This window comes from Idiotropiscis lumnitzeri, chromosome 8, assembly GCF_059441095.1.
Source record: "Idiotropiscis lumnitzeri isolate Australia: NSW breed Sydney's pygmy pipehorse chromosome 8, RoL_Ilum_1.0, whole genome shotgun sequence".
Lineage (NCBI taxonomy): Eukaryota > Metazoa > Chordata > Actinopteri > Syngnathiformes > Syngnathidae > Idiotropiscis > Idiotropiscis lumnitzeri.
In genome coordinates, this window is record NC_142398.1 from 7,947,586 (window position 1) to 7,970,289 (window position 22,704).

A 22,704-nucleotide genomic window follows, 5' to 3' on the forward strand; every position below is an offset into this window, starting at 1 on the left:
ATTATGTGAACACATCTACCAGAGCCGTACAGTAACATTTCCATTCCACTTGACTTGTTCTTGCAAAGTCTGCAGTGTGATGGCACAAACATAAACAAAAAGTTCATTGAGCTTTCTCTTGACCAAAGCCTAGGTAGGAATGATTCAAATTCAAAGCCTCACCCGCAGCATGACCATCCAAAACACATCGCAAGCACCATGAAACCACACAGTTACGCTTGTTTATAAGCAGAGTCAAGAAATAGCAGTTAACTACTTGGGTCACTCCCAAAAAGTGGACTTTAAAATGTTAACGAAGGTCAACATGACTAAAAGGACAGACGTGGCAGTCTTTTCGAGAGAATGTTGAGGGAAGCACGGAAACTAAATTAAATGTTCCGGGCCTCCTTCGGTAGCGCAGCAAAAATGTAACCTCATGCCCAAAACGTTTCATTTTCGGTATTAGACAATGTGACTTTTTCATGTATCCGATGATGATAATAGAATTACCAAATTCGTTATGATTGGTGGAACTGTTGGCTATGGGCATTTTCCCCTAACCTTCCAGGACCCATTCATTGTATTCACCCCCAAAATGAATGCTCCAAAAACGGAATTCTTCTGTTCAATTTCAGGCATGGCACCTTGAGACTTTTTGGTGCGTCCTTTCATGACAGCCATGTCCACCTAATGTTGTGTACATCTGTGACAATGATGTTGGGAGCAAACATTTTTCTAACTTTCCAGATCATTTATATATTTTTTTAATGTAAATCTCTCCAACTAAAACTGCCTACCGCCTGTTCTAAATTCGGCAATGAGTCCTTGAGACTTTTTTTGTGCATCTTGTTAATGGCCACCCAAGTTTATGTTGATTGAGGATACTAGGGCACATTGAATAATACCTTCAAGGGCCTTTTTTTCTTGAAATTTACCTCAAAATAGTTTCTTCAAGCACAAATTGCTGACTTGCACTTGGATTTCAAGCATGCGTCCTTGAGACTTTTTCATGCACCCTGTTATGATAGACATGTCCACCCAGTTTCTTGTTGGTCTATGAAACTGGTGTTAGGGGCATATTTTTACTAATGGAGTGACTTTTCCCCAATACACACTAATTAGTGAGTTTTCAGATACCTTGAGGCCCCCCAAATGCCATCAATTCGTCTGAAGAAGAATAATAAACAGCATCTGACGCTTGGACCCTAAATCCTTCTGGCATTTACCAAAACGTAGTGTGAATTTGCCGTGATGACTTGCGACACTTTAATAGTGGGTAGCAACTTCCAGGGCCCCGCCTGCCCGAGCAGACAGCACCTCAGCAAAGACCGAAGGATAACAGTTGGTATTAATCGAGTCAATTACGCAGATTCGCGTCTCCCGCAATTCCTTCACCGGTCAAATAAATAACAGTGGATGTATTTTCCAGAGGTGGGAGGGATAATTTGAAAAGTGACTGGGAGCTGGAAAGAACAGGGATAATCTCCAAACAACACATCAAAGTACAAAGTGGCAACATAGAGATCAAACTATACTCAAACAGAGGGTCCAACAATTCTTTTGTACAGTTTTAAGATGTGTTTTCACACTCTAATTTGGAGGACAAATGCACCCTCGCGAGCTAATAAATTTGACAAAATATCGAACACATGTCAACATAACAGAACACACTATTTTTTTTTAACAGGAAATTAGCCATTTTTTGCTGAAACAAAAAAACAACAACAGTGGAAGTTTGAAAACCAAAAATTAGGCCCTTAATATCAGTTTCACCAATCAAGGCAAGACTGGGTGGACACGTCTATCAAACAGATGCATGAATAAGTTTCAAGAACCCATTCCTGATAAAGGAATAGGTCAAGTGTTCTCAAAGATTTCCAAGGCATTCTAGAGCTGACTGTGCTGCGGAGTCTTCGGCACAGAGGGGTTTCCAATCTGTCCCATATACTATGAGGTCTCAAAGACTTTCAATGCTCAGCTTCAGCCACCTACATTGAATAATTACGCCATGTTTCCCATTTTTACCATGTTACAGTTTCGCGTGCAGTATTGTTCACATGGTGTGTCCTTGACTCTGAAGTCTGCATGCAAGATGGCTGCAAATGTGGAGTGATGGAGTAGATGGTTTCTTCATGGGCGGAGGAGATGAAGAGGCTGCCATCGAAGTGCGGTGACCATTCCATTAAAGACAAGCAAGAGAAAGAGGAGGAAGAGGATGATACTTTGTACTGAGTTAACCTTGATGGCCGCTAGAAGGGATCTCTTTCAACTGGATTAGATTTTTTTTTTTTACCCCCCAAGAGAGGGGAGAGAAAAATAAAAAAATCAATAGTGGGGAGCGGCAGCATGACAGCAGCATCATTCCAGAATTGAAGTGGCTGTCAGCCATTGTCATTTGCTGACTTTTGTTCGCCATTGTTCTTTTAAACCCTCATTTTTCTCCCCCTCGTGCCCACTGTCTGTATTCCCCAGTGATGTTTTATGTGGCAATTTGGAAACTCCAGGGCAAAGGATCAAGTGCTAGACGGTCTTTTTCTTTGTAAAAAAAAAACAATAGCCCTGTTCTCCATCCCCCCCTTGTCTCCCTATAACCCCATTTTGTGTTTTTCACATGTATTTGCATTCTGGGCTATCAGACAGATTCCTCGCCAACATCCAAACCCTGTTTGTTGTAAACCAAACCCCGCGGGAGTACTTGTCAACACACGTGAGAAATTGGAGACCCTCACAGTGCGACGGCCCGGCGGCTGTGCCGTCGAGCGTCAAGAGATTGCAAATCAAGCATGCCCGTGTCTTCAAAGAGTGCCTGAAATCCCCATCTCCATTTTCTTTTTTTGTATGCGGCAACACCACTGGACCGTCCTCTGTCACTCTAATTGATAAACAGAGGGCTGATACGGTGTAATGAGCCTCTGTTCTCCTGCCAATTATGGTGGTTAACCCTCACAACCAACTGAGAGGAAGAAAAGGAGGAGAAGGACGCATCATGTGACAAGCGAAGCATTTAGATAATGATGAGAGTGAACTCACACACTCGCTCTCCATTCGCATGTAGGAGCATTCGGTAGAGGCACGTGTGAAGCTTATGGCAACAAGGTGACCTGAGAAGTTGCAAAAGAAATTAGCACCCAACACCAGTTTTCCTGACTGACACAAAACTGGGTGCACCTGTCTATCATGGGAAAGACATGGGGGAAAAAAAAAAAAACATTATCCATGCTGTAAACATAACAGGAAGGCAAATATTCGGTCTGGAAGCAACCATTTTAGGGGTGAATTCCGTGAAAAAGAAGCCTTTAAAGTTTCAGGAAAAATGTGTCCAAGACATCAGTTCCACTCATCGTCGCATAATTGTGTGGACACATCAATCAAAACAGGAAACATGAAAATGTCTATAGGACCTAGGTCGGAAATTGAACAGGAATGCAAACATTTTGGTTCGAAGCAGCCAATTGTCGGACAGATTGCAACAAATAGGTCAAATTTGAGTATTTTCACTGCTTTCAATTTAATTCGGATGCCAGATGTTTCGTCAAGTTTATTAATTGTTTATTTTTCCTTGAATATTTCCTGTGGTAAATCCTCTTGTGGATGGATTTCGTGACTGTGACATGAAACAGAACAATAGCCAATCAGGAAGCTCACTGACGCCCGCGCCGTCGCTGGGCACGAGAAACGGCACAATGTATTTTCAATTCTTCTATTTTGTCTTGTTGTTTTTTTTCTGGCTGCCCTGTGGCACCATGCTGCCTCTTACAGGTCAGTCTTGGTCCTGCAACTTATATTGTGTGTGTCTCCAGTTCAACACTATTGCCTACATTGTCAGAGCTCCACATTGACCAACTAACACTAATGTGGCTCTTGGAGACATGCAATGGGATTCTATTCATTCCTTGAGCTGCAAAACTGGTTCTATCATCTCAGATCCAAACAAAGAGCAACGGAGAGTGCTTTCGTTTTAGACATGACTCCACGGGAGCTGGATTACCATCCAATGATAATACGGCACTCAGTTCGACCAATAGCACTGTACTAAAGTGGGCACGTCTTTTGATGGGGGAGTGGGGGTCTGGCCAGCCAGTAAGTTCGCACAATGAAATGAGCTGCAGAGGAGGTACCAGGAGACTTCATTACGCTGACAAGACAACAGGACTGAGACAGTTGTGTACCCCCGATAGTCTTCCACTTTAGTCTGCTGGGAAATGCTGGTACAGCACAAAAGAAAAAGCAAAACATGCCACAATGAAATGTGTATTTTGACTGTAGTCAGCATTTGCTATTAAGACCAATCTAAACGAGCTTTGTGGCGTCTCGACATGAGATTTTCCACCAGTGATGTACTGTGTCACAGTTTAGACATAACAGCTTGTGCACAGTCGATGGCGGCTGTCAATCACAAAGCAGTGAAAATAGCTTTTGGGATTTGGGGGTTTCTACTGCGACAACAAGTGTCTTACAAAATTGCTTCCAATCCAACAATAAAAGGGTCAAACCATTGCGAGCGTGTTAGAAGTTGATCGCAGAGATGACCCACTTTAAGGAGCTGCTGTCATTTTTGGGTGATTGCAGCAAGCAAGAGGGAGTAAATCTAGAAATTTGAAACTAATGTAGTCCGAAGCAAATTTACATTTGACAAAATGTAAATTGGTCAGTGGATTTGGTCATTTGTTTGACGCTTGAAACCGCCTTGAATTTTTTATTGTTATTTTTGCCGATTGTTGTTTCATACTTTGCAAATGCAAAATAACATTTTAGGGCTTTTGTCATTTTGTTTTCCCGAATGTAAATTTGTCACACATTTGGTAAAAATGTAGCACATTTTTTTAAATTAGTTTCAGGTTTGTACATCTGTTTTACAATGTATTAAAGAGTTTATGTTATTTAGTTTTTCTCACTGCTAATTTATTTCACATTTGGAAAATGTGTGTTTTACAGGACAACTTTTGAGTTTTAAAATTTTAAATGTTTCACAATTAGTAAAGTTGTTTTTTTGTATTTATACAAATAATCTTTATTTCTATTTGTTTTTCAAAATATGAACTTCGGCAAACATTTTTTTCAAGTTGTTTTCGAAGTTTTACAACCCTCCTGAAGTAATTGATTGTTGAACATTATTTTTTTATTTTTTTGCTTAATGTACATTGGTGAAAGTTCTTGCAGACTTGTAAAACATGTAAAATAACTCGTGTCAGAGTTTCACAATACACAGATGTGTTTTATAATGGGCAATAGGTGTTTTATAATTTGTGGCAATTCGTAAATTTGTTTCCATTTTAGTAATGTAACTGAGTTTCAAGTTTCAAGAGTATTTTATTTTTTAACTATGCTGTCCTAAACTTTTTCAGATTTGGTATTTTAACTTTTGAAAAAGTGCTTAAGAATGTGTGCAGTCATTTCACATATTGTAAATTGATTTGCACTTTGGTAATGTGGGTGATTTAAAATGTAATTTACTTTGCGAGTTCTGTAATTTAGTTTTACATTACAGATTTGGTAACACCGTTTCACACGCTATAAACTTTCCTTTTTGCAATTTTCCTTTATACTCGGGCCATCGCATAACAGTGCAGAGAAAAGAAAACACACTAGAAGAATCATCGACTCAATGTTAATGTCATTAATTTGGAGCGGGAGGGCTCGGATCATTTTACAAGCTCAGCGAAGGAAAGACAATGATGCCAAACATTAATTAGCGTGCTATCGTCTGGCTTTCATTGTATCTCTCCAAGCGGCGATTCAATTACCCCATATAACAGCGTGAGGATAAATTGAGGGTGTGTATAAAAAAGTGACGAAAAAAGGGATGCGAAAGAATAGAAATGACATGGGTCGTGCTCACCCTTCCCTATCTGGACCTTCTTATCTGCCCTTGTGGCCCTGAGAGCACCACATTTCATCCCTAATGAACAGCCCCATAAAAAGGGGGACTTCGATTTCTCCTGCTCTCCACCCCCTTGTTCTGTTTTCCTATCTCTCCAACGTCCTCTCTTTTCCGGCTCGCCAGCAAGATATCACCGTCTATCATTTGTTGTGTTGTGATCTGCAGATTCCCTTCACATTAAGGATCCTATTAGATAAAGAACCTTAAAAGGTAATTGGATTCCCCCCCCCCCACCAACCACACTTCAAGTTATCTTCATCTCGAGTCGACTCAAGACCGTGGTAATAACTCACTACCCGGTACAAAGCTTACTCAGTTCCGTTCCGTGGAGTTCTACGCAACGTGTCACAGACACAAGCTTACATTCAGTGGAGAAGATCTAGTACCACAATGAACCAGGCTGCATTGCGGTTGATCTTCCGCTCCACCACTACATCATTGATTTTTAAGTGATAATGTATTTTCATGAGTTTTGCATTTTATAGGCAAACCCAAATTTAAATAAATTAGATTTCATTTATATAACACCCAATCACAACATAAGTTGTCTCGAGGCACTTTACATATTGAGAAGGTCTCGAACCACGCTATGAGACTAACAGAATCTAGAGTTTCCCGCATTCAGTGTAGTACCGACATTGTGCTGCAACATGCCGAGCACCATTGAGCAATACTGGATGGCGTACAGTGTAATTAAGAGAAAGAAGACGAGGCAGAGAGAATGCAAAAACGAGCTCCAAATTCTGCTTTGGAGTAAAAGCCCAGATCACCGCCAAGGTAAAGAACATCCAACATAGTGATACACCATTGTTGTTAGTGGTGGTGATTAGGGCTGAACGATTGATCGTTTTGCGACCAAAATTGCAATTTCAGAAAATTTCAAGATCATCAATAGTTTGTTCCCCTTTTTCACGAAGCAGTGGCCTACTGATTAAAGGCTTGTAAAAAAGCTGGTTTATTTTGGCTCGGCGCTCTCTCTTTCTGCTATGCTTGTGGCCCCTGCCTGCACAGGAAGATTGGCCGCCCACAGCACCATCTGATCTCGTTGTACACTGAGTATAATGACAATAAAGGGCATATTGATTCAGATTTTTGTGCAGCCAATCAGCAGTAAGCTGCCTGTTTGCTTTTTCACCTCGAGTCTCACGCACTACGGACAATCACTACCAAAAATGCGGCTTCCATATAGGCGAAATATAAAAGTGATTTAAAAAAAAAAAAAAAAACAACTTTGACAGACACATTTAAACTCGTTTCCGGTAGGACAGTGTCTAAACCTATCAGGTCCAATATGAAAAAGTAACTTCCCCTATGTCATATCATGAGTTAACAGTGATTAACAGTTTTTAGATAGCGGAGTTCAATTATATTTGTCATACCCAGGCCTGATTATCGCCAGATGTGTTGAATTAAAAAAACAACAAAAAAAAGAAACACTTCTAAAATTCTATAGTACCTGTAAGATCACAAAAAGAATCACAAAATGCCAAATTCCAAAGAAAGTCAAGACCAAACGAGACAGAAAGTGATTGAAATTGATATGAGTCTGGAAAAGGTCATGCAGCCTGTTCCTCAGGCAGTGGGACTCCAGCAAAGCACGATCAGAGGCATTATCCACAAACAGAGACAACTGGGCACTGTGTTGAACCATCTCAGGAGTGGTCGGCCAATCAAAATTAGTTCAGGAGGTCACAAAAGAACGCAGGACGACATCCAAAGAACTGCAGGCTCCGCCGGCCTCAGTTAAGTCAGTGTTCCTGATTCCACCTTATGAAAGACACGGGTCAAAAATGGCACCCATGGGACAGTTCTCAGGCAAAAACAAATGCTGCCAAGAACAAACACAAAGGCTTACATTTATCCTAAAACATCCAGAGGATTCCGAAGCCTTTTGGAAAACAATTCTGTGTTCTTGATTCATGCTGTCGACAGAGCACACTCGGGACAAATTATATTCAAGGCACCACTCTACCGCAAAATGAGACATCCTGAGTCTCTAAAGTATAAAGTAAAAAAACAACAAAAAAAAACAAGACTATTCAAACCCTGTAACCCTCTTAGAGCGGTTATGGAAAAATCTTTTCTTAAGTTGAGTATGATTTATACAAAAATGGCAGAGAAGTTATCAACTTTGTTCTTGTGTGGCTAAACAATAACAAATGTAGAAAAACACAACGTTGCTATAAAAGTGAGTCGGAAGATGAAAATAAAATTCCAAATACCTCCGCTGGTGCAAGAAGGCAGGGAGGTGTGTGAGGGCATGTTTCATTGCCCTGTTATTTTTATTGCGGCGCCGCAAAATGAAAGTGTGGGCTCCATCAGACCTAAACAGAGCTTGCACCGAGGCAAAAATCAATAGAGCAATATCAGAGAGGGACTTATCAGGGGCTCTCACTTCTTCTCGGGGTCACTGAGGAGCAAACCACCTTTAGGAGGGCGGGGGAGTGTGATTCAATTGTGAAAAGAGAGTTTTGGGGGATGAACAACAGACGCTGTCAATTAAAGAGAAGTAACAGCCTTCTATTACTTGTCATTTTTTATCCGAGCAGTGCATGCGGCTGATAGTGATGCTTCATTGCAAAACATAAAGAACCGCTGTGGACACTGGACAACCAGCAGTTGTACAAGCAAATTTGGTATCCTGGACGCCTCCCTGGTGAGGTGTTCCGGGCATGTCCCGCCGGCAGGAGGCCGCGAGGACGACATGCTGGAGAGACTATGCCCTGGCCCTGGGAACGGCTGGGGATCCCTCCGGCAGAGCTGGAAGACGTGGCTGGGGAGAGGGAAGTCTGGGCCTCCCTGCCGAAACCGCTGCCTCCGCAACCCGATAAGTGGCAGATAATGGATGGTTGCATGGAACAATTGGTATAAAGTCTTTTTATGTCATGCTAGCAGAATAAAAATGTATTATAATATTAATGCCTGCTGTCTAAGCTTAAAAAGCCGTAACTTTTCAACTACTTTCAAACCATGCATCTCAATGTACAAAATACGCATTTTCTGCAACGACGCATGCATCAAGCACAGATGTCAAACTGCAGCTTTCGATGTTTTCCTCCTCCAACACACCGGATTCAAAGGATCAGGATCATTATCAGGCTCCTGCAGAGCTAGCTTATTATTTCAATCCGATGTGTTAGAGGAGGGAAACATCTAAAAGACGCAGGATGTTTGGCCCTCAAGGACCGGAGTTAGACATCTGAGCTCTACAATAACTTTTTTTGTTGTCATTTTAGGTACAGTTGTATGAACTTGTCAGTACCGTAAATGTACCATTTCCTTTAAAGACATACATCCCCACTGAAAGACAATTTGATATGCAGCTCGATAATTTTCAAAGTGGAACGATTCAATTCAGTTCAATTTGATATACTTTTAAATAAAAAAAAATGATTCTCCAAATCGGCTTTTGTTAACCCCCTACTATAAACTATGCATCTCCATGTATTTCCAGGTATCAACCGCATATAAAAGTGTTTCCATGTATCGCCATCTTATACCATGTATCGCCCTATTTCCATGTATAAATCTTAATAACTTCATGCATTGGTGTGCACCACCATGCAAGCATGCAAATGAACACTAAACTGTCCACAGGTGTGAATGTGAGAGTGATTTAATGTTTGCCTACATGTGCCATGCACATGGCTGGCGACGAGTCCAGGGTAAATTCTGCTTGGTTTACTGCAAGTGGGCTGGGATACTGTAGGCAAGAACTCACCTGCAAACCTAATGAGGGCAAGCGCTCTTAAAAAAATAAAATAAAAAAATTGATAGATGGGAAAAGGGAGGTGTCTGTTTAAGAGAGGTGTTTATCAGCCGTCAGTGCACCCATTGACTTATTAGTGTGCCTATTTGAGGTAAAAACATTTGTCTAAGCACTTGCCCTTTCGTTCAAACTATGTTTTATAGGGAACTTAAAATAAACAACTTTGGAAACCTCTTACTAAGTGTTTTTTTTTTGTTTAGTTTTATACAGATAATATAATATTGAGACACATGGACTAAAACTGGCCTCCAAGTCATTAGGTGCAATTAAAAAAAGTGTCAGTTACAGCATAAAAAGTATTAAGTGAAATAGAGAATGGTGCTAAGGTCTGCAGCTAAGCAGTGGAGGTGCAGATACACAGGCAAGCCTCTCAGGTCTGTCTGCAGCTTTTAATGCCGGGCCAGATCCCAAAGAAGGGGAATAAGCCATATTCCTGTCATAGGGCAAAATACACCCCCAGTGGGGGTATAATGGACAGGATCTCTGCTGGACAGGACGTAATTGCGAGGAGAGCTAGAGAGCAGAGGGTGGGGATCGAAGAAGGGTGGAGGGCGCAAACGACGATGCCCACAGTTCGGGAAAGAGCTCCCAGTGAATGGCGCCGTTTGTGCTTAGCAGAGGGGGTGTGGCAGTTACGCCACATTCGCACAATGTTTGCTTAGCAACATTTGCCGAGCATGGTGTCCCGTTAACCGCCAGCCTTTTTGGGGCAGACCTGATTTGACGGGCAACTTCTGAAGTCGCCGAGTCAGCTCCTCAGAGAGGTCGAGTTATTCTTGTTTTTCACGGCTTGTGTTTTCGCGCAGAGCCGAAAGATATTAAGTGGTTCTTTCAACGTGACAGGCATGACTCCGCCACTGGACATTGGAGTCATGCGCCCCCTCTTGTGAACGATGATTAAATACTACATTTCATTCCGTGCCAAGAAAAAAAGATTTGCTCAGTCATCATTAATAAAAATGTTTAAAATATCAACTATAACTCATTTACTCATTTTATTACGGCCTGAATAAATATGCTATTATCTTGATTAATGTCGAAACATGTCCAGAAAACAAATGTTGATTTCTGGGTTATTTATGCCCTGCCCAGCACGTTGGGTTGAGGAGTTGACCCAGCATGTTGGGTGAAGAATTTGATCAATAAGGGGTAAGAATTAGCCACCCCGAGGAGTTAACCTTACTAGAAAATAGGTTACCAGGTTATCATCTTAGCTGTGGTTAAAAATAATGCATTTTATTACCAGCATTTTCCAAGAAAAAAACTACACCAAAAAATGTTGGCGTTTTTCGTTTTTAAACCGGATGTCCGATGTCTGACAACCCACAAGTCAGCGGGGTTGCCCACGGAGCCAATCTTGCCGCCACCAACATTTTCTTGGAAAGTTGCAATTAAATTTACTTGAACTTCAGTACACAAAACTGTCCAAAATGGTGACCAGCTTCTGAACTTCCGCCTGCCCAAATCCAACCTTCAACACAATCTGTGGGCTCAAAATAATTACCCCAATCTTGAAAGTAACACAATCTGCTCAATATTCACAGCTACCCAATAATAGATTTAGGATAACAACCAAGCATTTAAATGTGTATAAGTCATGGCTCATGTACCAACCATTTAGATGGTAAAATAAATAAAATGAATCACCATGTATAAATAATGTCTCCAATGCATCTACCATGTATTTCCATTCATAAATCATGTGTCTCCATCCATTTCCAGGTGTTTGTGAATCACCAGCTTAGCATCTTACCTCGAAATCTGCATGTTTGTGGATGTCTTCGGCCCTCTGACGGCTGAGGATGAACTCGGCTTCATTTGCCACGCGGACCAGGTGGTCCTTCATGGTGTGACTCAGCAGCCTGGACCAAGAGGAACATTTCCATATTTACAACATCATCGCTTTGTTATCCTGTACACTTCTTAGAAGTATAGAACTGAACACAGCCGAGTAACAGCCATAAAACGCTGGGTAAAATAAGCGTACAAAATGGGCAGAAAATCGAATTTGCACGAGAGAGTGACACACCGGCATCCTGGGGTGCAGGTGCTAATTGATTTGTTAATGATATGCATCTGAGGGCGAGAGTCTGGCCCTACCTGCGCTTATCGATATAATCAAACACGCATGTTGTGGGCGATGGGAAGAAAAAAAACGCTGCATGCCCTCGAAAGGTCAGCGGTGTGCAAAGTGGAACAATAACAGACGAAGGGCCAGCGAGAAGGGACTGCATGGGGATTTAAGGGGGGCGGGCGGGGGTCTGACTGTAACCCAAGCCTGCTGTTTCAGCGCAGGGCAGCAGGGGAGCGGAGGCGCAGGGGCCTCGGCAGCTTCTCTGAGCCTGACCGTGCTATCAATAACCACTGTGATGCGTGGACACGCATCCACGCACAAAACATTTTTACTCACAAATTTGACCTAGATCGTACGCTCGGTGAAGAAATCAACTTTTTAACAGTGTTTACGATACTATCAACACTATAATGCTGTGATTTGTAGAGCCAAGAAAGGAAACCATGAACTTGTGTGTGCCTCTGTGTATTTCTGGGCATAAATAATGCATCTCTATGCATTTCCATGCAGAGATCTTTATTTTTATTTATTTCTATGTATAAACCATATATATCCCTGTATCCATGAGTATAAACTATGGCTGCCACAAACGATCATGTTGCTCGTCGACTAATCACCAACAGTAGTCACGATGAGTCAACTAATGAGATCATAGGTAAATTGTGGCATGCCGCACCAGCAATCATCCATCCATCCATTTTCCCCCATACCACTTCTCCTCACGAGGGTCGCGGGGGGTGCTGGAGCCTATCCCAGCTATCTTCGGGCAGTAGGCGGGGGACACCCTGAACTGGTTGCCAGCCAATTGCAGGGCACACAGAGACGAACAACCATCCGTGCTCACACTCAAACCTAGGGGCAATTTAGAGTGTTCAAACGGCCTGCCATGCATGTTTTTGGAATGTGGGAGGAAACTGGAGTACCCGGAGAAAACCCATGCAGGCACGGGAAGAACATGCAAACTCCACACAGGATGGCCGGAGCAGAAATCGAACCCACGACCAATGCTGTCCCTCACTGTGAGGCCATCGTGCTAACCAGTCGGCCACCGTGCCGCCCATCAGCAATCAGCTGCTCTTACAAAACCATAATTATTTTACAGCTTGAATTATTTAAGATCTCTCATCATAATCAACATCACTTGTAGAACTTGCGCTGTAGTTCCATTTGTTTAAAAATTATTTAATTTTTCTGAGTCTTCCAGCCCGGCCGGATGCCCAACAATCCCTATAACACCAACAGTGCGTGCTGACTTACATTGGGTACGTTCATGATGAGTAGAAAGATGAAGAATGAGACGAATAAGCAGCGGCATCATGCACAGACGTTTTTTTTTTCAGGGAGGGGAAGGCTGAGGGCTGGGACGGGTACTGACAATTTTTATGAATAAGACCAGATCAGTACCACGATCGTGGACCGAGGGCGGGGCATTGACCGTCACAAAAGGGTTAAGTGCGCAGCTCTGGCGCCAAATAAAGAAATATTTAAATAAACGATTTGTCTGCTATTTAATTTAATTAGCAGCAATTTTGATCGTAAACATTGTCGTGATTAGTTGACTAATCTTGGCAGCCCCAATATAAACCACCTCCACATAGTGGCATGTACTTCCATGTAATTCCATACGCAACTTGAATGACTCTTAAAATTGTTAACATTTTCTTTAAGAAATAGCCTGTAATATATATGTAATTAATAACAGGAATATAACATTTTGACCCTTAAAGACATTTCTGTCCATTTCTACTTGGTTGCTGACCTGCCTTCGTTGACCAGCTCAATAAAGGCCAGACCAGCGTTCTTCTGGATGGAGTTCTGCCATTCCTGCAAACAGAAAAAAAAGAAGCCAAACGATGGTATAAGCCCAATACATGGAAAAAACGGGGAATGTTGAAATCATCGACTCATTAGAAATTGAAACATTTCAACAGACATGGAAGAAACGTTGTGGAAGTAGGGGACTGCTTTGGTCAGCACAGGCATGAGAATTAACGGGCAGGACTGAAAGAGCCAGACTCAAAGTGCATTTATCATTCATAAATATACAAATTTCCTCCTCTCTTTGACCGGCGTTTTGCTTTGGAGGTGTCAGTCCAAACAACCGGACCACAGAGACCCGCCATCGAAGCGAGGGAGGGCGGGGAACGCGGCGGTCGGCGCGACTCATGTTCTGTTCCAACGTTTCAACACCTCTTGACGCGAGCGTCAAAAGAATAATAAAGCAACAAGGTTGCGGGGAGCTGTCTGAACCTCGCCTGGCGTTTTTTTACCTCCCCTTTTCCCTCACTTCCTCTCCAGGGAGTTGGAGAAGTATGCATGACAAACCTCATGTGAAAGAGTTAACGACTAAACTACTCTTTAAGAAAAACACAACATGCCCCTCGAAGCAGCTACAGTACATACTCCACATCACTTAATACAAATGAGCCGTGTTTTGACAGGACATTTTATTGGACTCTCAAGGTCATTCTGTTAACTTATATACTTGTTTCTAAAGTTCAGCTCAGCTTTTCAAGTTCCGCTCAATTAAAACAAGACACGAAGACATTTTTTCATCTTTCTTCAGATTTGGTAGTGATCAGACAATTTATATAACAAGTGGGCCTTTGGAGGACCTCTGCCAAAAAGAATTTGTTCATATATTATATCCTTTTTCTTATTTTGTGGAGATACGCAAGATAGACATGCAAAGTACTACGTGAAACTGGCCACAAGGCTTAAAAAAAAAAACAGACAACCAAATACAAATTTTCCTCTGGATGAATCCATGTTTAATATTTGGCAAGCCATGACGTTTTGCTTTATGCTACGACACAAATATGAGTCAAACTAACTCTCAAAGACAAGTTTGTCTTTGCAAGACACCTGGGAATTGCCAAAATGGTTTGTTCAACCCAAAATGGCAGAATTCATGAATATATTTTGGGTTGTTGAGACCTTTTGGTGAGTCTACTCATAACTGACATGTCTGCCAAATTTCACATTGCAAAGAGAACGTGACCAGAGACAAAATCTCTCGGGACAGTTAATCTTTGAATGACCCCTGAACATGGCCAAAATGACCCTACAAAGGCAGATTAAAAAAATAGTCTGACAATTACTTGAACATTAAATTCTATCAAGAATATTTTGCCGCATGGGGAAATCTAGCTTAAGAATGCAACTAGCCCATGAAAGATTGACAGTGAAAAAATGTTTTCTAGCATCAATCCGCGAGCTGATAGAGGAAACTGTGTGTTTATGCGGACTGAGCGACCCTTCGGTAAACTTAGGAAGCCCGCCAGGACGAAGATATCAGCGCGATGGGGGCGGAAGGAAGGATCAATTTACAAGAATTCCTCATGTAAACTCCGACGCCCTTTTCATACACGTGATGATTTTCGAAGTAATTATACGAGCCAAAGCCATCAGAGCCAATCAATCCGGCAAAAACGTTCTGCGCGCCGTCACTCGTGCACGCAACAACACCGCACTTAACCTCAAACTCATAACTGCTTTTTGTCTTGACGGATCCTATTGGCATTGACCGTGTTTACCACACGTTCCAAACAAAGAGGGCGCAAGAGGGAATAGGAGCCCACACTTGGGAGGCTGGCTCTTGGCCCTTTTCTGCAGCCCAGCAAGAAAAGAAGCCTTGAGAGCGTCGAAGGTAGAAGTAGAAGTTGAAGGACATTAAACATGAGTGTTAGTGTGCCTGTGGCCGTGGGGATATTCCACACCAGACTGGGCCGGTTCCCTCTCTCTTTCGTGCTCTCCCTCCGCAAGCCGGATTTCAAATAAACACCACAGGAAGTCAGGCCATAAATAGAGTCTCGGGAGGAGCAAACGTTACATTTCCTTACGCGATTTCTTGTAAATGCTCGCCAGGCGTTTTGGTAAAAAACTGAGGCTGGCTCTACACCACGCCAAGTGATGTAATTCCATCAACGAAATACGCAGACGGATGATGTACACACATGCACGTCTGCCCTAAACAACACGCCCACTCTAATAAAAAACACCCGCGGTCAATCAAAACCACTGCCAAAAAAGAGCAGGGGTTCTCAATTAAAAGTTAAAGGGTTGAGTTCAAGAAAATACATTCAAGTCTATCATAATGTGCAAAATGAAAGCTGCTGATTGGCCAAAATGCACTGAGCGCTGACAAATGTGATGTCATGCTGTGTGTTGTGAGATACCATTTTTTCCCCCTGGAGCTTGGAGAACACACATTTAAAATAACATATTTGCATACTATACTTGTGTGGAGATCAGGCCTAAATAATCAGCAAATGTAAAGCATTGTTGTATAGATCTGCTATCTATTTAATAGAAAATCTATAGTATGCTTTCGTGAATTTTACTTCTCTGCAATTTTGAGGGTTGAAATTGGACTTTGTGTGCTGCGATTCGTCTCAATTTTGTTTTTACCCATTCATTCAGAAAACCTCTGAAATATTCCGTGACCACAAAATTATAAATGTTGCATCAACTTAAACAGGAGGGCTTAACGGACTTAAGAAGTTTGAAGTCGACTGTGATGAAAGTCGAGTCGAAGTCTGTGCAGCAGGCCGCTGTTGGTGCATTATTGGAGATCACATTTTGACGACAAAAATGGAGCTACAGTTTGTGCGGCTAGCCTCATTCTTTGAAACTTGACTCATGGTCTGAAATTATAAAGCTAGCAATGATCAGAATTGCCAAAGCTAGCAAGTTATTGGCCAGACATTTAGTGCTTCCACATAAAGTTTGGTGAAAGTCATCAGTAAAATGGCAGAATGGAAGGCGAGATGACAAAAACATGATTAACTCTTGATTGACAAGCTTTAAATGATGCAGAGTAGTAAAGTTGACAAGTCGACTAATCTATTCAGCGCCAAACAAACAGTGATATGGGATATACAGTGTACAAAAACGTATTAGATTAATAAAAACACAACAGTGACCACCAAACATCATGAAGTGCTTTAACGTAGATTATTTCGATTGCAAGGAATTTTACCATTGTGCCCTTTTGAACAAGATTGAGGAATTTTCAAGCAAAAGTCACCTTAATTGGAGGCAGAATTGAGCATTTTGTGTATCCAACTGTACGAACCGTCCAATACCTGAAAGTAAGCAAGCACAATAAAGCCCAACCAAGCGTCCACTTGCTAGCCTGTCCATTGCGGGTGGAAATGAGCTTTGACAAACGCCATCGGCATTTGGCGGACACAAGACTAATGGTGTCATTACTGGCTATGAAGTGGCTACTCTTCTAGAATTAAAAAAAAAAAAAAAAAAAAAGCGATGACCCCAATCTGAGGAGGAGCTTGCTGATGGAATATTGGATTTTTGGCCATCCAGTGGTGTCGCAGATTTTATGGCCGCAATAGGGGGGGGATTGGGGGGTGGGGGGGCGTATGACCACCAGCGCCCCTGATGAGAGGATACAAGCAGCATTTTGTGAACTCTCACCTTTAACCCGACCTGCCGACAGATGATAGGGTCGAGAGCGTGGGCTGCCCTCTTGATCCTGATTGGAAGCTGGAGGGAAATTCGACCAAAGTCGCATCGTAGCTCAAGGGGGAATCTCGCCTAAAAACTGAATGGGGCTTGGCTTGTTGTGTGTTCCACTAACGCGACGTTGAGTCTAAGCATACATGCCATGCACTTCCGTCATTACAACTGATTATCCATAATCAACATCCAAATATACCGCTACCACGGGTGAGAGAAAGCAGACCTCCAGAGCGAGCGTGGCTTTCAAAATCAGGCTTAAGAAAAAAATAAAATAAAAACGAAAAAGATCATGTCTCGGCTGTCCCAAAAATAATAAATAAGTCACTTGTGCTGTTTGGTGGAATCGCTCATAATCACAAGTATTTGTGTATTTGCAAGGCGAAGGGGGAATTCCAATTTTGATTAAATTTATGTCATTATGTCATATAAAACAAGAAAGCAGTGTTCATTTTAAAGGCAGAAATCAACATACGGTCCCTTTGCATCAATTCCTGACAAATAAAACACTAAAATGGTAAAAACAAAGAACACAAGTCCATAAGACACGGTCCATTACATTAGCATCTCGCATATACTGTACAAGGCGGGCAAAAAAAAAAAAAAAGGTATACACTTCTTTCAATTATATTACTGAAGGAAAGAAAAGAGTAAGGAAGGAAAAGGTTGGAAGGAGGAAAGAAGCAAGATTGACAAAGGAATGAAGGAAGAAAGAAAGGAGGTAGAGTAAGTAAGAGGGAAGGAAACAATGAGAGACGAAGCAAGGAACATGTAAGGTAGGGAAGGAAGTTGGCCTGAGAAAGGAAGGACCGATGGAAGAAACAAGGACGGTGAAAAAAGGAGAAAGGACAAAGAATAAAGGATGGGTGGAACGACAAATGTATGAAGGAAGGAAGCTATGAACGAAGGACATTAGGAAGGACAAAGATTTAGTGACAGATAAAAAGGAAGATAGAAAGGAAGTACAAAGAAAGACAGAAGCCAGGGAGAAAGCATGAAGGAAAGTAGCACAGCAGGATAGGAGGAAGGAAACAAGGACATGTAAAAAGAAGGAAGAGGGATAGACAGACTAAAGTATGAAGTATGAAGGGAGGCAATGAAGGAAACAACAAACGATGTAAGGAAAAAAACAAGAAAGGACCAAATGAAAAGAATAAAATAATAAATGGTACGAACAAAGCGTGAGGGAAAGAAGTAAGGAAGCAACAAAGGAAGGTAGGCAAGATGGATTGATTTATTGTACACACATTTGTCGAATTTTATTTATTTTGAGAATTTTTCATTTATTGTAGAAGACGTTGCATGTAGTAATTTTTTTGCGTTTCATTTTAAATGTGTTCATTCTGCCCCATTTACTTTTTTACATATTGTATTTTGTTCCCTTACTGTAGGTGCGCTAACCAACGCAAACCAAACGGTGATCTTCAAACCAAGTTAAGTATCAAAACTTGAATTTTGACATTATTGATAGATGAGGTGATGATGAACGGACTATTTGTAGCCAACGTCACAAATAAAATGTTTCCCTGTAAAATCCAAGAAGCCTTTGCTTCACAAGCAATAAGAATTCTTGATAGCGTTGATTTCTTGTGGCAAATGTAAAAATTCAATGACGATAAAACAACATTGGGTTGAAGTCCACGGACATTTGATGTGGTTAACGTTGACTTTAGCTACGTATGAAAACTAAACTGTAAATGTCCCAATAAAGCGGTGATGAAAGGTGCGAGGCAAAGTTCAAGGGTGAAACATTTTCTTGGGTGTAATTGTTTCCACGTGTTTGGTCCAAAACCAGCTCAAAGGAACAGCTCCAATGCTCGCTAAAACATGTAATAGCCGTCGAGGGTGCGACAACTTTTGAGGCCCCAGACCAGGTGATGGCGAGAGTGAACTCTCCTTTTTTAACAATCAATCACGTCCGAGACGTTAACGAGCCTTTGCACCCGATCTTATCTGAAGGCTCCCGAACACGTTTTTTTATCAGCGGGGAGGCCGGCCGAGCAGCGGGGGAGGAACATAAGAAAAGATTCCAAGGTCTTCAGCGCAGACGACCCGAAAGAAAGAAAACATCACTTGAACGGGGGCTCGCCGCAGGAAAATCGCTCAAACGAAACAATTTCACATGACGCTCATCAGAACAACAAAGGAAATCCAAATCAAAGCTTTGAACAAGACTTTCTGTTCAAAACCGTTTCACAGGATGCTGATACTGATCATGTGGATTCAGTGTAAAATGTTACACTAAATAAGCAATGAATCTGTTCTTTATAATCAATAGATTAATCAGTTAAAAAAAAACATTAGTCAAATTGATGTCCTTTTTCGACTCAAAAACAGGACATGGCTTCAAACTGATGGTGCAAAGGTGCGCAAACAAATTATGATCGTCACTATTTTGGTCTGTCATATGTCAGAAAAGAGATGAAAATGTTAATCAGTATTTTCCCCAAGTAAAAGCAGCTGATGCGAATGTTCCATATGGATTTAACACAAAGATAATTATTAGTCCCCTTTAAGTGGAGCCCTGTATACGTGGCACCTACGTAAAGACGAAAATAATTTCAAGATACCTGACGTAACGTCATGTCGTGGCGCTCTGCTACACTGCAAATACGTGAATAACTAAAGAAATTGAAGACTGATTGTTGATAATACTACGGCAACCAAATCTGAATGTCTACAACAAGTGCAGACAGAGACCTTGTGAACCTGTTTGGCCTTCAAAGGTTTCCAACTGTTGAGCGGGAACAACGAAGCTGAAGGTGTCAATGCTCGGCTAGCTAACGCGAGCTGGTCGTGGCAACATTCCCATCGAAGTTATGGTGTAGATTTTGCTCGAAAAAAACTTCATTGAAAATTGTTGGCTATTATTGTAAATGATTAGAGTACATATTGCTCAAGGACAATTTGCAATTGATCGATTGGCAAGAAAAGGCTTTGATCAATCAGCAATCACATACTTTTCAACTGGACGATCACGTTTGGAAAGCACCACTACTTGAATTGTACATGATTCTTCCACTGTTCTTAAAAGTTCTTTTTTTTTATATATAATGTGTCCGTCCCCTCTAAGTGTTCTCTCATCTGATTCTCAACTTGCCTTCCTGTCAGGAAGGCCCCCTCCTGACCCGGCCTCCTCCCAGTTGCCTGCATAGCTGGCAGAATTAAGTGCCAGTTGGTGTTAGCATGTTTTCTCTGCATCTCGCAGGAGAAGTGCCTTTCCACGACGTGACCTTGTGAAGTGGAGAATGACAGCGGGGGGTGACGCAGCGCCGCGTGGCACGGCCATAAAGGGGCACCGGGTGAGGAGCGGGGGGAGAAGGAGGGAAGAATAACACTAACTCGCACCGGTCTTGAACTTTTTGCCCGGCCGTTTGACTGCGCAGCGTGGTGCGCCTTCTGACAGGCAGGGGAAAAATTATTGCCAAAAAAGTATTTTTGTCCTCCAGATTCACCGCATTCCTCGCCACTTCTCTCACCTCTGTGCCGGGCTCCCCGAGCAGTGGGCGAACAACGCAGTCTGCGACTGATCCATCAAAGCCTCACTCCAAGCAAATATGACCGCTGGACTGGAGTTAGTGTCATTCTGAGGCTGCTTTCCACTTAAAACAACTTCAACTTGCAAGTAAGAAGCCATAAAATTTCCCCATTGTGGGACTAATAAAGGAAATCTTTATCTTTATAAAGAATTACAATATCCATTCTGGGTTTGTTTTGTTTTTTTTGTTTACCTATGCCTGGGTAGGCAACGTGAGTCAGTTTTCCAACAATCAATTCACACCAAATTACTAATTGCAAGTTTATTAAGCTGAACCGAGTAAACTTGTCGACTGCTAGATCAGCTTTTTGTGATGAGAGGAGTGAATTGAATGATCAGTGACTGGTTTAGCATTTGCAAACATGTGGACTGTTCTAGAGCTCCTTGCACTGGCTGCTAGGCGCCGACTGTAGTTTTCTTGAGAACAAGAGCGTCCCTGATTTTGGGAAGATCAAATAGATTGTGAAGTCCTGTTCTCGAACTTCACTCTGGCCACTAACCTGGAGGTCAAAGGGTGAAAGGGTCAGGAGGGGCCAAGTGTTTGGGGAAGTCAATGTCTGTCTCCCCACAGGCTGACAAGAGAGGTGCCCATCTGTTAAACAAGTTAACTTTGACTGGTGCTACTGGGAACAAATGATAATATGCTCTAAATGGATTATTGGAGGATTCTGTGAACCATTGGTCACTACTAATCGTTAGTTTCTTAGAGTTATTTAGATCTTTTTTAGACAACCAAATGAGAAATGGATTTAAGATAACATAGCATTCTAGGATGTGGAGTCACAGCAAGTATGTTGAGTCTTACTTGTGTGTACTTGGTGAGTGGTATTATGAATGTTATATTCAAGATTAAGTTACATATTACTATTTAAAATGTCATATTGATTGAGTAATTAATGTATGAATGCCTGCATTTATTTTTAACTATTATATGTTAGGTTACATTCTACAACTATATTGTTTATTATATGAGGATATAATATTTGGACTGGGTCTTATACTATACTGCCTTATACTACAATGTGAGTACGTCTCGTATTTTGAGGAATGAGATACAAGAACAAACATATTACGTGAATAATATTACAATTTTGAGTGACGGTGATGAACATGTTTCATATTCCATATGTCAGCCCCCCATCCAACACTTGATTATTAACTAAGAAAAATGCTGTTTTGTTTTGTTTTTTTGTTTGTTTGTTTTTCAGGTGAATCATTATCTCCTCATCCATGCCACTTTTGTAGTATTATGTTTAAGTGTTGTGATTTACAAGGAACAAGTCCAGTGTGATAAGCGTTTAATGAATGGAACAAAACCCGCAACACAAGTGCTCAAAGGGGGGGACCTGGCGCAATCTGGCCCTCCGCTACATTGCCTCCCTATTACTTCCTTCCTTCCTACTCATGTCCAGGATGCATTTCTGATAAATGGCTGAAGGATGGATGGGCTGACAGCGGGCCGGACAATAATGGCTGATCTACAGGACACAAATGCAGCTACTGAGGAGATTTACGGCCCTCTGCGTGCACGCTCTCGACCAGTCCGATAACCAATGAGATGATTTCTCATATCAATGCTGGGCCGAGGGGGAAGAGCGCTTCCCATTTGGCGGGGGAAAAAAATATTAATTTGATGGTATAAAGTAACAGAGCCAGTAAACAGTGAGTCGGAGGTCAATATGACAAAGATGGTGAGAGAGTCAAACTGGCCAGGTAACTAAGTTTAGGATGGAGGGTCATTGTGTGCATTTGAGGAAATATTGACATAAGTATCATACTCAACTTTGAAGACCAATGGTGTTAGTTCACATTAGAAACCACAACTTACTGAAATTAACCAAATGAAGACGAATGTACGTGGAGGATTATGTTCTGGATGATAGGTAGAATACAGATTAGTTACATGGTGGATGGTTTTCCAAAGCCAAATATGACATGTTGAAGCTCTGTAAGCATTAAAGTTTGATCCAAATCATACCACAGCA

At 41.7% G+C, this 22,704-nt stretch overlaps 1 protein-coding gene and 1 long non-coding RNA gene across 7 annotated transcripts in view; one reads left to right on the forward strand and one right to left on the reverse strand.

Annotated features, from left to right (window-relative positions):
* Positions 1–22,704, reverse strand: part of lrba (LPS-responsive vesicle trafficking, beach and anchor containing) — a 199,502-nt gene that overhangs the window by 107,986 nt on the left and 68,812 nt on the right. For all 6 annotated transcript variants that reach the window (XM_088302311.1, XM_088302310.1, XM_088302314.1 and 3 more), the window contains exons 34-35: positions 13,463–13,527; positions 11,383–11,491 (exon numbers count right to left, since the gene is read on the reverse strand). In XM_088302311.1, the coding sequence (XP_088158437.1) occupies positions 11,383–11,491; positions 13,463–13,527 (174 nt within the window). The remainder of the gene's footprint in view (positions 1–11,382; positions 11,492–13,462; positions 13,528–22,704) is intronic.
* On the forward strand, positions 20,339–22,070 carry LOC148331921 (uncharacterized). The gene is made up of 3 exons (XR_015844610.1): positions 20,339–20,483; positions 20,631–20,806; positions 21,928–22,070. It is a non-coding gene; the product is annotated as an uncharacterized LOC148331921 (long non-coding RNA).